The sequence below is a fragment of the Pan paniscus genome, chromosome 21 (genome assembly GCF_029289425.2).
Source record: "Pan paniscus chromosome 21, NHGRI_mPanPan1-v2.0_pri, whole genome shotgun sequence".
Lineage (NCBI taxonomy): Eukaryota > Metazoa > Chordata > Mammalia > Primates > Hominidae > Pan > Pan paniscus.
This window is the reverse complement of record NC_073270.2, coordinates 56,539,067-56,551,343: the sequence shown is the minus strand read 5'-3', so window position 1 is coordinate 56,551,343 and position 12,277 is coordinate 56,539,067. Positions and strand designations below refer to the sequence as shown.

At 51.3% G+C, this 12,277-nt stretch overlaps 1 protein-coding gene across 2 annotated transcripts in view; it reads right to left on the bottom strand.

The window, feature by feature from the left end:
* BCAS4 (breast carcinoma amplified sequence 4) overlaps positions 1–7,483 on the bottom strand; it is an 87,771-nt gene extending 80,288 nt beyond the window's left edge. Inside the window, exon 1 of one of the 2 annotated variants that reach the window (XM_003815262.6) lies at positions 7,203–7,483. In XM_003815262.6, coding sequence (XP_003815310.3) covers positions 7,203–7,382 — 180 coding nt within the window. In that variant the 5' untranslated portion in view covers positions 7,383–7,483. The remainder of the gene's footprint in view (positions 1–7,202) is intronic. The other variant, XM_008968200.5, reaches the window with a different exon arrangement.
* Between the last annotated feature and the right edge of the window lie 4,794 nt (positions 7,484–12,277).

Below are 12,277 nucleotides of genomic sequence, written 5' to 3'. Positions count from 1 at the left end.
TCTCCCAGCACCTGCCTTGGCCCTGGCTTCTCATGCCCCGGAAGGTTCTGATGCAGGGAGGCGGCCAGCTCAGTCCTTGAACACCTGGATGGCGCAGCATCCATCTCTGGTCTCCCTGCTGCCACTGTGGTCCCCCCAGTACTTTCTAACACCGCAGTCACATGGCCATGAATCTTTTCATGTATTATTTTTGAGACAGGGTCTTGCTCTGTCACCCAGGCTAGAGTGTAGTGGCACTCATAGTTCACTGCAACCTCAAACTTCTGCACTCAAGCGATCCTCTTACCTCAGCCTCCTAAACTGCTGGGACTACAGGCATGAGCTACCACACCTAGTACAAGTCGATAAATCAGAACCTGTCCTTCATGCATGACCCTAGAACAGAATTCAGACTCCCCCCCTGGGGACCCAGGCCCTGGTGTGGCCCTGTCTACCTCCCCCCACACCCCTGTGGTCACTGAGGTCCCTCCACTCAGGCACCTCCCAGTCCCTCATCTTTCCCCTGTGGCTGGGCATCTGCTGTCAGATCTTTGCCCTCCGGTCCTTCCCATCCTCCTTCCCCTCAGTCCCTATCACCCCTCAGGTGTCTCCTGTGTGGCATTTAGTCACTCTGTTTGTCACTAGTCTGCTTAGCTTCCTCCCCACCTGCAACACCAGGTACCATGCCTGTCTTGCTGGTCTTGCCCAGTGCCTACAGCAGAATGGCACAATGCAGGTTTGCCATACAATTTAAGGAAGAGGCCAGGTGCGGTGGCTCATGCCCGTAATTCCAACACTTTGGGAGGCTGAGGTGGGCAGATTGCTTGAGCCCAGGAATTCGAGACCAGCCTGGGCAACATAGCAAGACCCCATCTGAAAACAAAATTTAAGGAATAAATATTGGAACTACATCTTTGAGACAGTAGACCATACCCTGGAGTCCCCCCAACAGACTTTTTTGTTTGTTTTTTGTTTTTGAGACAGAGTCTCACTCTTGTCACCCAGGCTGGAGTGCAGTGGCACAATCTCGGCCTCACTGCAACTTCCACCTCTCGGGTTCAAGCAATTCTCCTGCCTCAGCCACACAAGTACCTGGGATTACAGGCACCTGCCACTACGCACAACTAATTTTGTATTTTTAGTAGAGACAGGGTTTCACCATGTTGGCCATCCTGGTCTCGAACTCCTGACCTCAAGTGATCCACCCGCCTCGGCCTCCCAAAGTGCTAGAATTACAGGAGTGAGCCACGGCGCCCGGCCCCCCATCACAGACTTCTAATCCAGCATCCCAAACTTGAATGCCCAAAGGGGACCAGCAGGTCACACAAGGATGCGACATGTTAGGAAGTTTCCCACAGGTGTGCCGTGTTTGCAAGTTGGATGTAACATTCTTAGCTTCTGCAAAGAAAACTCCTCTCCCACATTTTTCTTGAAACTCAAGGCCATCTTTGGCTAATTTACATTTTTCTACTTTTGTCCAGGTACAGAGTTTGGAGAAATATTTCTCTTTTCTCTCATCCTGACTATAGAAAAATCAAAAGTTCGCCAGGCGCGGTGGCTCATGCCTGTAATCCTAACACTTTGGGAGGCTGAGGCAGGTGGATCACCTGAGGTCAGAGGTTCGAGAGCAGCCTGGCCAACATGGCGAAACTCTGTCTCTACTAAAACTACAAAAATTAGCCGGGCGTGGTAGTGCATACCTGTAATCCTAGCTACTTGGGAGGCTGAGGCAGGAGAATCGCTTGAACCCGGGAGGCGGAGGTTGCAGTGAGCTGAGTTTGCGCCACTGCACTCCAGCCTGGGTGACAAGAACAAGACTCTGTCTCAAAAAAAAAAAAAAAAAAAAAAAAAGGGATGTTCAAACCAGAAAGAGGGGTGGCAGGGAACTGGTTGAACAGAAAACCCGAGGCCCTGGAAACAGTAACTCACCTGCCAACCCAGCTCAAGGCACCGCCCCTCAGCAGCTCCTCCATCTGGGGAAAGCAGTGTGAAGTCCAGGCAGAGCTTGTGCCCCCTCACTTGCCCCATCTCCTGCTGCTCCCCCTCCCACCAGCTGCTCTTCTCTCCATCCCCAAAAACCCCCTGCTTCATCCCATCCTAGGGCTTTTGCAAGAACTGTTCTCTCTGCCTGGGATATTTTTCTCCTCAGCCAGCCAACTCCTACTCAGGCTCAGGGCTCATCCTAAGACAATGCTGCCTCAGGGAAGACCTCCATGACTGCACCCAGACAATAATTTTCTATTCACCCCGAGTCTCTGTGCACACACAGGTGCCCTATCTCACATCTGCCCATGTCTGTGCTTTGTAACATTCATTACAGTTTAGAGGTTTTGTTACGGTTTCATTTTGTTTTCTTTTTTGAGATAGGTCTCACTCTGTCGCCCAGGCTGGAGTGCAGTAATGCGATCTCAGCTCACTGCAACCTCCACCTCCCAGAGCCCAGGTAATCTTCCCATCTCGGCCTCTCTAGTAGCTGGGACCAGGGGCACATACCACCACGCCCAGCTAATTTTTGTAGAGATGGGATTTTGCCATGTTGCCCAGGCTGGTCTCGAACTCCCGGGTACAAAGGATCCACCCACCTTAGCCTCCCAAAGTGCTAGGATTACAGGCGTGAGCCACTGTGTCTGGCCTTGTTATGTGTTTATTGTCTGGCAGTGCCACAGGGGAAGGGCCTCGTGTGTCTCACTGCCTGTGGCGTCCCCAGCTCCAGGAAAGACTTGGCACATACCGAGGCTGAAGGTGCTGAATGAAGCAGGCCCCACTTCACAGGGAGGCCCAGGCCCCCTAAGGCTGGGGTTGGCTGGACTGAGATTTCTACTGCTCCATGGAAGCGGCAAAAGTGCCCCCGGGAGACAGGCTGGTTGGGAGGAGGCTGCTGTCCAGGCCTGTTCGCAAACCAGGTTTTCCTTTTCCTGCTCATGTGCCCACCTGGAAACTGTTCCAGCTTGGGGATCTGGTAATGAATTAAGCTTTAAAAGTGGAGGCTGCACGTGACTCTGCTCTGGCGCAGTTTCTGTTTCTTTTGGTAAATAAACTTCAACAAGCGCTTTCAGTGGGTTATGGCTGCATGGAGCTACAGGGAGTTGGGGCTCTTTATTACACATCCCTTACAAATGAGCATAAGCAAACCCGTGACTGAGTTAAAGACAGCCCTGAGTGAGAAAATGAAATGAATACACGCAGTTTCTCTTAAAGACTATTCCTAATAGAGACAAAACGAAGCTGGGGCTTAGCCACTGGGCACAATGACATGTCGCTGCTGAGAGTAAGGGAGAGAAGGAACAAGAAATGCACTCAGGATGCTAAAGGCAGTGAAAAGTCGCAGACAACCTAAATGTCTGTGCCTGAGTCCCTGGGACACTAGACCAAAGTATGCTTGGGGAGCGTGGAGCCTCCCCCAGGACCCTGCCTGGCAAAACGCACCAGCCCTGAACCATTTATGAATGATTCATAAATTACGGTCCATCCACACGAAGTCATTTATGCCGTGAGAGCCTCTGTTTGCTGAGCTATAAAATCAACATAACACCATCCCAGTCACCAGGTCACTGCCGTGACACAATGACATAAGCCATGAACACAGTTTGGCAAACTGGTGCCACACAGTATGTGCTCAGGAATGGGAGCAATTACTATTTCATCATGGGACACTAGGAAGCCAGAGGGTGACGGAGACCTAGGCTCTCCAACATGGCAGCCACGCGTCTCATGGGACTACTGAACACTTCAAATGTGCCCAGTCCAAGCTGAGATGGACTGAAAGTTCAGTATCAAAAGCCTAATTTTGAAAACTCAGGATAAAGAACAGAATGTAAAATTTCATTAACTTTGTACTAGTGATCATATGTTGAAATATTTTGGATATACTTTTTATTTTTATTTTTTTATTAACTAGAGACGGGGGCCTCACTATGTTGCCCAGGCTGGTCTTGAACTCCTTGGGCTCAAGCGATCCTCCAGTCTTGGCCTCCCAAAGTACTGGGACCACAGGCGTGAGCCATTGCTCCTGGCCCAGATATACTGTTATTTTAAATATATTGAAATTAATTTCACCTGTTTCTTTTCTTTTTTAATTCTTTTGGGGGTTTTTTTGTTTGTTTGTTTGTTTTGAGACAGAGTCTCACTCTATTGCCCAGGCTGGAGTGCAGTGGCGTGATCTCGGCTCACTGCAACCTCCACCTCCCAGGTTCAAGCGTTTCTTGTGCCTCAGCCTCCCAAGCAGCTGGGATTACAGGCTCATGCCACCACATCTGGCTAATTTTTGTATGTTTAGTAGAGACAGGGTTCCACCATGTTGGCCAGGCTGGTCTCAAACTCCTGGCCTCAAGTGATCCGCCTGCCCTGGCCTCCCAAAATGCTGGAATTACAGGTATGAGCCATAGTGCCTGGCCACCTGTTTCTTTTTCATGTGGCTCCTAGAACACTAAAAATTGCGTAGGTGGCCAGGCACAGTGGCTCACACCTGTAATCCCAGCACTTTGGGAGGCCAAGGCGGGCAGATCACCTGAGGCTAGGAGTTCGAGACCAGCCTGACCAACATGGAGGAACCCTGTCTCTACTAAAAATACAAAATTCGCTGGGCGTGGTGGCGCATGCCTGTAATCCCAGCTACTCGGGAGGCTGAGGCAGGAGAATCGTTTGAACCCAGGAGGTGGAGGTTGCGGTGAGCCGAGATCACACCATTGCACTCCAGCCTGGGCAACAAGAGTGAAACTCTGTCTCAAAAACAAAAAAAATTGCATAGGTAGCTCACATTTGTAGCTCCAATTATATTTCTGTTGGACAGTGTTTATGGATACATGCTCATGTTATTTTCAATTTTTAAATTTTTGTTCGTGTTATTTTTAATTTTTTATATTTTAACATTTTTTTGTAGAGACAGGGGTTTCCCTGCGTTGCCCAGACTGGTCTTGAACTCCTGGTCTCAAGTGATCCTCCCACCTCAGCTTCCTAAGTCGCTGGAATTACAGGCATAAGCCACTGTACCCTGCCTCCATGCTATTTTTTAAATTGAGATATAATTCACAAACCACAAAATTCACCCTTTCAAAGTGTACGATTCAGCAGTTTTCAGTATATTCACAAATTTGTGCAACCAACACAACTATCTAACATCCAGAACATGTTCATTACACCAAAACGAAGCCCCATACCTTCCCATTAGTAGTCCCCACACATTTTCCCACGCTATTTTGAGTAAAGAAAAGCAAGTTGCAGGACAGTATTACAGCAGCAAGTGAGGTTTCATTTAAAACTAATATAGATGGGCCAGGCATGGTGGTGCATGCCCATAATCCCAGCACTTTGGGAGGCTGAGGCCAGAGGATCTCTTGAGCCCAGGAATTCAAGACCCGCCTGGGCAACATAGTGAGATATCGTCTCCACAAAATAACTTTGTTTTAAAAGTTAACCTGACACAGTGGTGCGCACCTGTGGTCCTGGCTATGCGGGAGGCTGAGGTGGGAGGATCACTTGAGCCCAGGAGGTTGAGGCTACATTGAGCTATGATTGTGTCACTGCACTCCAGCCTGGGTGACAAAGTGAAACCCTGTCAAAACAAAAAAAATTGAAAACTTCTGTTCAAAAATTATTTTAAAAATATATGGAGATGGCTGGGCGCTGTGGCTCACGCCTGTAATCCCAACACTTTGGGAGGCTGAGGAGGGTGGATCACGAGGTCAAGAGATAGAGATCATCCTGGCGAACATGGTGAAACCCTGTCTCTACTGAAAAATACAAAAATTAGCTGAGCATGGTGGCACACGCCTGTAGTCCCAGCTACTCGGGAGGCTGAGGCAGGAGAATTGCTTGAACCTGGGAGGCGGAGGTTGCAGTGAGCTGAGATCATGCCAATGCACTCCAGCCTGGTGACAGAGCAAGACTCCATCTCAAAAAAAAAAAAAAAAATATATATATATATATATATATGGAGAAAAATAAAAAGAAAAAAGAGAAAACTCATATATATGTATATATATATATGGAAAGATATTTTATGGTTTTTTTTTTTTTTTGAGAGGGAGTTTTGCTCTTGTTGCCCAGGCTGGAATGCAATGGCTGATCTCAGCTCACTGCAGCCTCCGCCTCCCAGGTTCAAGCGATCCTCCTGCCTCAGCCTCCCAAGTAGCTGGGATTACACGCCCGGCTAATTTTTGTATTTTTAGTAGAGACGGGGTTTCGCCATGTTGGTCAGGCTGGTCTCGAGCTCCTGACCTCAGGTGATCCACCCGTCTCGGCCTCCCAATAGTGCTGGGATTACAAGCGTGAGCCACCACGCCTGGCGAGATAGATTTTTTTTTTAATGTCTCACTCTGTCGCCCAGGCTGGAGTGCAGTGGCATGATCAAGCCTCACTGCAGCCTCACTCTTCCCCGTCCCCTATCCCCATCCCAAGCAATCCTCCTGCCTCAGCCTCCCAGAATGCTGGGACCACTGGCACGAGCCAATACTCTGCCTAGGCAGATACAGATATCTACATTTGTAAATGCATTTTAAATGTCCGGAATGATTTATACCAAACAGTTAATGCTGGTTTTCTAAGAAAACTAGAATTGGGGTGGGAGAGAAAAGAGAAAGGGGTGCATAGCCTTTATTTTAAATACTCCTGTACTGCTTTTGTGGTTTAAAAAGAGAATGGGTTGAATTTCTGACCGTAAATAACTCCTAGTGAACTCAGACAAATAACTTTTTCACAACAGCGTCGACAGATGCCTCCAGCCGGAAGGTAGAGGGTCTCGTTTTAGATCTGCTTTTCACTTGGTGCTTTTAAAATAGAAAGCGCAGACAGAGGCGTGGTGTTTTCGCTCCGAGCTGCAGCAGCGCAGCGCGGCTTCGGGGCTCCCCGCACAGCCGCAGCCTGAGGCGCCGCTCGGCCCGGGCACCGCTCGGAGGTAGCCGGGGCAGCAGAGGTCCCGGGGTCCGCCTCTCCCAGGGCCGGCCTGGCAAAGGGCGGCGCCTGAGGACCCGGCGGATGCTGGGGGACCCGGGTGGGGAGGGAAAGCGAGCCTGGGCCTCCGGGGCCCGGTGTCGCCCGGAGGAGCGAGCAGGGACGACCCGCTGCACATCTCTGGGTGGCGCCCCGCAGCCACCCTTCAGGAAGGGGGGAATCCCCGGGCCCCCCACTCCGGGAGCGAGAGGATGCTCCGGGGAAGCCGAGGGTCCGGAGCCCGGACCCCTAACCGCGAGAACCCTCTCCTCCAACTCCACAGCCCCGTCCCCTACCTCGGCCCCAGGCTCGGGGGTCAGGAAGAGCGCGAGCTCGCGCGCCCCGCTGCGCACGGGCTCCGGCTGATCAGCGTCCACGAGCAGCATCAGGAGGGCGACGGGGTCCGGCTGGCGGAGGCTGCCTGGGAGCCCGTGGTTGCGCCCGGGCCTCGGAGCCCCGCCCCCGGTCCGCTGCATGCCCCGCGGCCCGCCTGGCGGAGGCGGGGCAGGTGCGCTCCCGGCGGTCGCGGCTCGCAGCTCCCGGAGCGCCGGGCCGAGCGGGCAGCGCCACCCAGTGGCGAGCGGCGCGCGCTGCGCCCGCCTCCGCAGCACCTGGGCATCAGTGCTTTGCAAACTCGCTTGCAGATGGCAGTCACCTGGAGCTCTTTTAGAATTTCCCAAGCCTGGACCACACCGTCTCTGGGTTAAGACCTGGGCATCAGGATCTTTTGATGTTTGCTAGGTGGTTCCAACCAGATTGTTGACCCAAAGCTAAATTTGAGAACTATTGGGGCAAGCCACCCCTCCCCATCGGAATCCCGGTAGAGTACAGGCTCCCGGCCCCGGACCCGGCCGTAAAATAGAATCCCCGGGGAGCTTTTAAAAGCCCGGAAGCCAGGCCTCGCATCAGGCCGATTAAGTCGGAATCCTTCGGAGTGGGGCTTGGGCATCGGTAGTTTCTAAAACTCCCCGGGTGATTCTAACGGGCGTCCGGGTTAGAGAGGCGCTAGCTTAGAGGAAGCCCAAAGCCGCCCGCCCCCCGCCCGTTCCCATCCTACTAAAGCATCTAGTTTGCATCGGGCGGAGGGTCCTGGAATTTAGGGAAGGCCGAGTGTAACGGTCCTCGTCTTCCTCTTCGGTGCAGATTTTAAAATAAACTTCACCAGGAAACTATTGAGCGCACTACATTTCACAACCGCACCCACTCCCTCCATGCCCTCGGAGGCCGGCCTAGATAGACCCTTTACAAGCCTTGGGGCTGAAGAGAGCGAGGTGCGCCTCATCTCCCACCCCAACAGTGCTAATGAGGAAAGTACTAAAAGGCAAATAGGTATAAGAAAAGTCTAAAGTTTTGATTTTTCGTTTGATGACTTATTTTTATTTTTAATTAATTAATTTTTTTTTTTTTTTTTTTTTGGAGACGGAGTCTCGCTCTGTCGCCCAGGCTGGAGTGCAGTGGTGCGATTTCGGCTCACTGTAACTTCCACATTCCGGGTTCAAGCAATTCTCCCCCTCCCTCAGCCTCCCGAGTAGCTGGGATTACAGGCGCCTGTCACCACGCCCGACTAATTCTAATTTTTGTATTTTTTAGTAGAGACGGGGTTTCGCCATGTTGGCCAGGCTGCTCTCGAACTCCTGACCTCAGGTGAGCCACCTGCCTCGGCCTCCCAAAGTGCTAGGATTACAGGCGTGGGCCAGCGCCCCCTGCCTGATGACTTTTCTTTAAATGTTAAATCGCCTCACAAAAAAAAAAAAAAAAAAAAGGCTGAGCTGCTTGGGCAAACATAAGGAGACTCCATCTCTCTAAAAGAAAAAAAAAAAATTAAAATTGCAGGGTGTGGTGGGGCACAACTGTAGTCCTAGCTACTGGAGAGGCAGATGCAGGAGGATTGTTTGAGGCCAGGAGTTCAAGGCTACAGCGAGTTATGATCGCACCACTGCACTCCAGCCTGTGTGACACAGTGAAACTCTGTCTTTTGTTGTTGTTGTTGTTTTTTAAAAAGGAGGGGCTGGTATCAAGGGTGCAAATAAATATATAGGACGTCCCACACCTTCCTCTCCATTAAATCTGAATTTATATTGTAGTTGGCCACCCTAGGTAAGGGCCTAAACAACACATGTTTGACCTGCCTTTTGTGTAGTCCATCACTGCACAATTCCCACTTCCAAATCTGTCCACTGCTAATTTCTCCCTATCCAAATATCCAGGCCTTCAGGCCAGTCATTTTCTGGAAAATTCTTGGCAAAGACTTGGGCCTCAAGTGCTTAAGGGTTTTATAGGAACTCACTGAGCCCACACTCGGCCATTCATCATTGTTATGATTTCCCTGATGCTCTGAGCCCTCCTCGCCATCCCCTGGGAGCCGGTCTCAGACCCTCGCCCTTGCCTGCTGGCTAGGCATCTCCCACAAAGAGCCCAGGACTGGCCTCAGATCACCAAATTGACCTGAGCACAGCAAACTTCTCCTGGTGGATAAATCTCAGAAACATAAAGCTAAGGAAGAAAAGTCGTGTTGCAGAAGGCTCTGTAGGGCACTGTGCCATTAGCACAGTTTTTAAAACACGCAGAACCACACTGTATATTGTTTATGGACACCGACAGATGGAGCAAAAGTACAAAGCTGTGCATGGGAACGACGTACCCCATGTTCCAAAAGTGGTTACTTTAGGGCGGGGGAGAAGAAACTGGAGAGGGGTATGGGAGGGAGGGATTTCTTTTTCTTTTCTTTCTTTTTTTTTTGTTTTTTGACAGAGTCTTGCTTTGTTGCCCAGGCTGGAGTGCAGTGGCACAATCTCGGCTCACTGCAAGCTCCGCCTCCCGGGTTCAAGCGATTCTCCTGCCTCAGCCTCCCCAGTAGCTGGGATTATAGGAACAAGCACCACCAAGCCTGGCTAATTTTTGTATTTTGTAGAGACGGGGTTTCACCATGTTGGCCAGGCCGGTCTCGAACTCCCGACCTCAGGTGATCTGCCCGCCTCAGCCTCCCAAAGTGCTGGGATTACAGGCATGAGCCACCGCACCCAGCTACGCCTGACTAATTTTTGTATTTTTAGTAGAGACAGGGTTTCAACATGTTGGCCAGGCCAGTCTCCAATTCCTGGTTTCAAGTGACCCACCAGTCTCGGCCTCCCAAAGTGCTGGGATTACAGGAGTGAGGCACTGCACCCAGCCCAAGAGGGATTTAATATATATATATTTTTTGAGACAGAGTCTCGCTCTGTCGCCCAGGCTGGAGTGCAGTGGCACGATCTCAGCTCACTGCAACCTCTACCTTCCAGGTTCAAGTGATCCTCCTGCCTCAGCCTCCTAAGTAGCTGGGATTACAAGCACATGCCACTACGCCTAATTTTTTTTTTTTTTTTTTTTTTTTTGAGACGGAGTCTCTGTAGCCCAGGCTGGTGTGCAGTGGCGCAATCTCGGCTCACTGCAACCTCCTTCTCCAGGGTTCAAGTGATTCTCCTGCCTCAGCCTCCCAAGTAGCTGGAATTACAGGTGCCCACCACCACGCCTGGCTAATTTTTGCATTTTTAGTAGAGACGGGGTTTCACCATGTTGGCCAGGCAGGTCTTGAACTCCCGACCTCAGGTGAGCTGCCCGCCTCAGCCTCCCAAAGTGCTGGGATTATAGGCATGAGCCACCGCACCCAGCTACGCCTGACTAATTTTTGTGTTTTTAGGAGAGACGGGGTTTTGCCATGTTGGCCAGGCTGGTCTTGAACTCCTGACGTCAGGTGTTCAGCTGAGAGGGATTTAAATATTTGGAATGTTTTATTTCTTCAGCTGATGTTTGTAGCAATACCAAAACTGTATGAATGTCTAAAATGACTCATTAAAAAAAAAAAAAAAAAGCCAGGCTGGCATGGTGGCTCACGCCTGTAATCCCAGCACTTTGGGAGTGGGAGGCCGAGGCGGTCGGATCACATGAGGCCAGGAGTTTGAGGCCAGCCTGGCCAACAGTGCGAAACTCCTGTATCTACAAAATATACAAAACTTAGACAGGAGTGGTGGCACGCGCCTGTGGTCCCAGCTACTCGGGAGGCTGAGGTGAGAGGACCACTTGAGCCTAGAGGTCAAGGCTGCAGTAAGCCGAGATCACTCCACTGCACTGTAGCCTCGGTGACAGAGCCAGGCCCTGTCTCAAAAAAATAAAATAAAATAAGAAAAAGGAAATTGCCCTTATGAAAAAAAAAAAAAAGCCTGGGATATTAGCTAAAAGTGCTAATTACCCAAATCCTCTTCCCTGGGGAGAGAGGAGGTCTGGGGAAGGGGTCTCTGTGTCCTTCACAAGTGTCCCAGCGATTCATACCCTGGGCCAGGTTGGCTGGTTGACAATCATTTTGTTTCTAGCCTTTTTTTCTGAATATGTGATTGTACCTTAGAAATATTTTGCTAAAAATATGGATGCCCAGAAGCCCATCCCAGACGTTCTGAATCAGGATCTTTGGTGAGAGGGGGCACTGGGCCTCCGCATTTAACAAGCTCTGCTTCGATTCTAATGCACACTGATGTCTGGGAATAACCCTATCCAGGGGCTCCGCCGCGCTGCCAGCCTTAGTCAGGGACCCCCATGGGAGGCCAAGTAAATGATTTTACACGAAGAGGACTGAGTTTTTAAACATCCCAGCCTCTCAGGGTGCTGGGCTCCTGCCCGGGGGCCCTGCCCCTGCTGCTCCCTGCCCTAGGTCCGCAGCCCTTGGGGAGGCCCCGGACAGCCGCGAGCCTGAGGCCTGGAATGCAGCCCGCCCAGGCCGCACCCTGCCCAAACCAGTTTGAACCAGCTGCAGGGACGGAGCCGTGGCGCGTCCCCACGAGCTCCCTCTGGTGCCCAAGCCGGGCTCAGAGCTGCTGCTCCCGCCTCCTGCTCTGGAGGCCTCCTCGGGTGCAGACAGTGGCTCCATCCCAGCCTGGGGGGAGTGGGGGTGCCAGTGGTTGCCAGGCTCGAAGGCCCCTGGGAGCCGTAGCCCCCCGCTGGGTCCCAGGTCCCACACCCTTCTGCCCCCACGCCATCTGCTTCACCTCTAGCTACAAAATGACTGCCTGTCTGTGTCTTTTCAAAGTCAGTTCTCCCAGCGCAGGCCTCAGGCACACAAAGTTCTAGACCAGACAGTTCCCAAATGTGGCTGCATATTGAAAACTCCTGGGAAACTTCCAGAAAATACTAATGCTCAGACCCCACCCCCAGAGGCTGTGACTTAATTTATGGTGTGGGGTGTGGCCTTGGCTTTGAGAGTTTTAAAAGGTGCTCCTAGGTGGTTCCAATCGACATTGTTTCAGCACTGGCATAGCTTTGTCTGGGACCCCGATCTCTAAAACCATATTCGTTGCCAATGTGTCCTGAGCCCTTACTATGTGCCAGGCACTGTTCTAAGCTC